At 37.1% G+C, this 3157-nt stretch overlaps 1 protein-coding gene across 1 annotated transcript; it reads left to right on the top strand.

The window, feature by feature from the left end:
• Positions 1 to 259: 259 nt before the first annotated feature.
• On the top strand, positions 260 to 2956 carry LOC124941315 (putative E3 ubiquitin-protein ligase XBAT31). Its single transcript, XM_047481617.1, has 8 exons — positions 260 to 579; positions 656 to 715; positions 782 to 853; positions 951 to 1072; positions 1158 to 1298; positions 1491 to 1598; positions 1681 to 1939; positions 2299 to 2956. The coding sequence occupies exons 1-8, from the start codon at positions 397 to 399 to the stop codon at positions 2683 to 2685; spliced, it is 1332 nt and encodes a 443-aa protein (XP_047337573.1). The 5' UTR covers positions 260 to 396; the 3' UTR covers positions 2686 to 2956.
• The last annotated feature ends 201 nt before the right edge of the window (positions 2957 to 3157 follow it).

The following is a 3157-nucleotide window of genomic DNA, read 5'->3' as shown; positions in this document are numbered from 1 at the left end:
TCAAATGAGATTCTAAGGGAAAAATAAAATACTCTAAAATTAAAGAAGAAACACAGTCCAATGTTATGTAAAGTACAATTACCCGGAAAAATATCTGACTGCTGCCCGTAAAGTCAGTGATGGCAACTGCAAATCTCTGACGGGGTCAGCTGCCTGTTCTCAGTTATCATCCTAATTCAAAATAATAACCTGGGAAGCTAAAAACTCCAATGCCTCTTCTTAGAAAATAGAGATAGAGAGAGGTGAGAGATGGAGGGTGGACTACATAAGTTCCCCAAATGCAAATACCATTGAACGCCACCTACCTTTCCACCTTTCTCTCTCTTCAAAGGTGGCTTCAGACCCTAGGACTCATCATCTTCTCCAGTTTGCTGAAAGTTTCAGCAAATAGAAGTGATGGGCCAGAGATTAAGCTGTGCAGTTAGCCATGAAGAACACGTCCTCTTCACTGCTGTCCAGTTTGGTGACATAGTGAGTTTGCGGATGCTTTTGGAAGGAGACCCAACTCTTATCCATCAGACCACTGTCTACGATCGCTACTCTTCTCTTCATATAGCTGCCGCCAATGGCCAGATCGAGGTTAGTTATTTTGATTTAGTTTTTCTGATTCCTGATTCTTATTTTCATTCGTGTGCATTTATGTACTTATTTTCAGATTCTCAGTATGCTTCTGGAGACATCTGTTAATCCTGATTTGTTGAATCGCCTTAAGCAAGTGAGCTCTTATCCCTAATCTGGGTATGTAGATATTAAGATTTCTTATATTATGATTTTATTATAGACTCCATTGATGCTGGCTGCAATGCATGGGAAAATTTCTTGTGTTGAAAAGCTTATTGAAGCTGGAGCTAATGTAATTGCCTAACATCTCTTCTTCCATTTTTAACCTTCGGGGAGAGTCAGAAACCGGAATTGACTTCGTTTTATTTTTGGTTCAAATATTTGAGCAGATTTTGATGTTTGATTCAGCTCATAGAAGGACCTGCCTGCACTATGCTGCTTACTATGGTCATTCTGATTGCCTCCAAGTCATTCTTTCGGCTGCTAGTTCCCCCCATGTTTCTGCATCTTGGTGAGTCTCTCATTATGAAAGAGAAACTATGGTATGGATGTTTTCTACTTTGGAACCATTCACCAATTCACTCTTTTGGTTATAGGGGATATGCTAGATTCGTGAACATTAGAGATGGTAAAGGAGCAACACCTTTGCATTTGGCTGCAAGACAGAAACGATCTGGATGTGTTCATACTCTTCTTGATAATGGAGCTCTTGTGTGCGCTTCAACTAGCGGATATGGGTACAATTCCTTAATCTTCTTCCATGTGTTTGATAATAGGATGATACATCTTATCAATTATTCCTTAAATGATGAAGTAATGATACGAGTTCATTTACTAACTCTTATCTAAAATCACTTAATATTTATTCTCAACTCAAACTAAGTTACTATATTAAGATATGAATGATTTGGCTGAAATTTCTGGTGCAGTATCCCAGCAAGCACTCCTCTTCATTTGGCTGCAAGAAGTGGCTCAATAGATTGTATCCGCGAATTGTTGGCTTGGGGTGCTGATCGCCTTCAGATAGATGCATCTGGGTATTACAATTTAGAAAATTTTAATTGAATTACCTTGTGTTTATTGAAAAAATTGTCTTACGGGTTTATTATGTGAATTCAGGAGAATTCCTTACACTGTTGCTTTAAAGTATGGCCATGGTGTTTGTGCTGTCCTTCTAAATCCTTCATCAGCAGAGCCTATTGTTTGGCCATCGCCTTTGAAGTTTATAAGTGAACTTAATGCAGAGACAAAGTCTCTGCTAGAACAGGCTTTAATGGAGGCAAACAAGAAAAGGGAGAAGAATATTTTGAAGGGAACCGATTATCTACTCCCTTCTCCATCGCATTCTGATGCCGCGACTGATGATAATATTTCCGAGGTATCTCCCTTTCGAGATTTTATTATTTAGCCTATTTGGAAATTGTTATTTTGTCACCATCACGGTCCCTTTGAAAAATCTTCAAAACTAAAATGAAATGTGTTTTTTTAGATCATGAACCATATTATTTTTTAAAATTGTGAACCGCGCCATAAACGGATGGATTCCTCGACTTCCGTTTAGAAAAAAAATATTCTAACCACTTACACTGCATTGGTATCATGATCCAAATAACAATGTATTTTTTTTTTTTTGTATAACATGGTGTATAGAATTTTTGCTGGAGATTTTACATTAAAATGGCCTAATTGATTGATTCATATTTCGATTAATATTTGTTTACATTAATGTTGTTGTAGGCAAGTGACAGTGAACTATGTTGCATATGTTTTGAACAAGTCTGTACAATAGAAGTCCAAGATTGTGGCCACCAAATGTGCGCTCAATGCACTTTATCGCTATGCTGTCACAACAAGCCCAACCCGTTGACTGCATCTTTGGCAATCCCGGTTTGCCCTTTCTGTAGAAGCACCATAGCTCGGTTAGCAGTTGCAGCCAAGGTCAAAACGGGTAGTATGGAATCAGATATCGATGTTTCTTCTTCCCCTAAGCCAAAATGGTCGAAGAAATCGAAGAATCTAAATGAGGGGGGAAGCAGCAGTTTCAAGGGTTTGACAGGTTCATTCAAAATGGGTGGTCGTGGCTCAGGAAGGATCTCCTTTGAAATAGTTGCTGATAAAGATTGATGGATTTTGGGGTATGTATAGACTAGATTTGGTGTCCTTCCAATTGTATTATAGAGTGGGTTTGGGGAATAAGTCTATATTTTGCTTTGAAGAAAGCTCTTATTTTACAGTTATTTTTGTGTTGAGGGTGGAATGGGATCGGATGGATTTTTTTTCTTTCAGTTTTTAGTAACCATCCATCAGTAATCCACAAATGGTGAAAATAGAGCCATTATGAAGAAATGAGCAAGTGTTGGAAATTGTATGCTCAATTCAATTGTTGGCTTCTTTATCATGTTTTAAATTTTCTATTTTGATATTATTCAAGCATCAGCCATGTGACTGTGTCTTGAATTATTTATGGACATTTCAGTACCAACCTCCATTATTTGATATTATATGAGAAATAAGGTTCCCATTTGGGAAATCTAATTCATACTAGAAATAATCAATAAAAATTTAAATTTGATTCTAATTAAATTAAATTTGTAAA

This window comes from Impatiens glandulifera, chromosome 6, assembly GCF_907164915.1.
Source record: "Impatiens glandulifera chromosome 6, dImpGla2.1, whole genome shotgun sequence".
Classification (NCBI taxonomy): domain Eukaryota; kingdom Viridiplantae; phylum Streptophyta; class Magnoliopsida; order Ericales; family Balsaminaceae; genus Impatiens; species Impatiens glandulifera.
This window is presented reverse-complemented; position numbering and strand designations above follow the sequence as displayed.

Bases quoted from the DNA above. Each gene is read 5' to 3' on its own strand.
- LOC124941315 (XM_047481617.1), top strand. From the start codon at position 397: ATGGGCCAGAGATTAAGCTGTGCAGTTAGCCATGAAGAACACGTCCTC. The intron at 716-781 runs GTGAGCTCTTAT...ATTTTATTATAG, and splicing joins TGTTGAATCGCCTTAAGCAA to ACTCCATTGATGCTGGCTGC. The intron at 854-950 runs GTAATTGCCTAA...ATATTTGAGCAG, and splicing joins TTATTGAAGCTGGAGCTAAT to ATTTTGATGTTTGATTCAGC.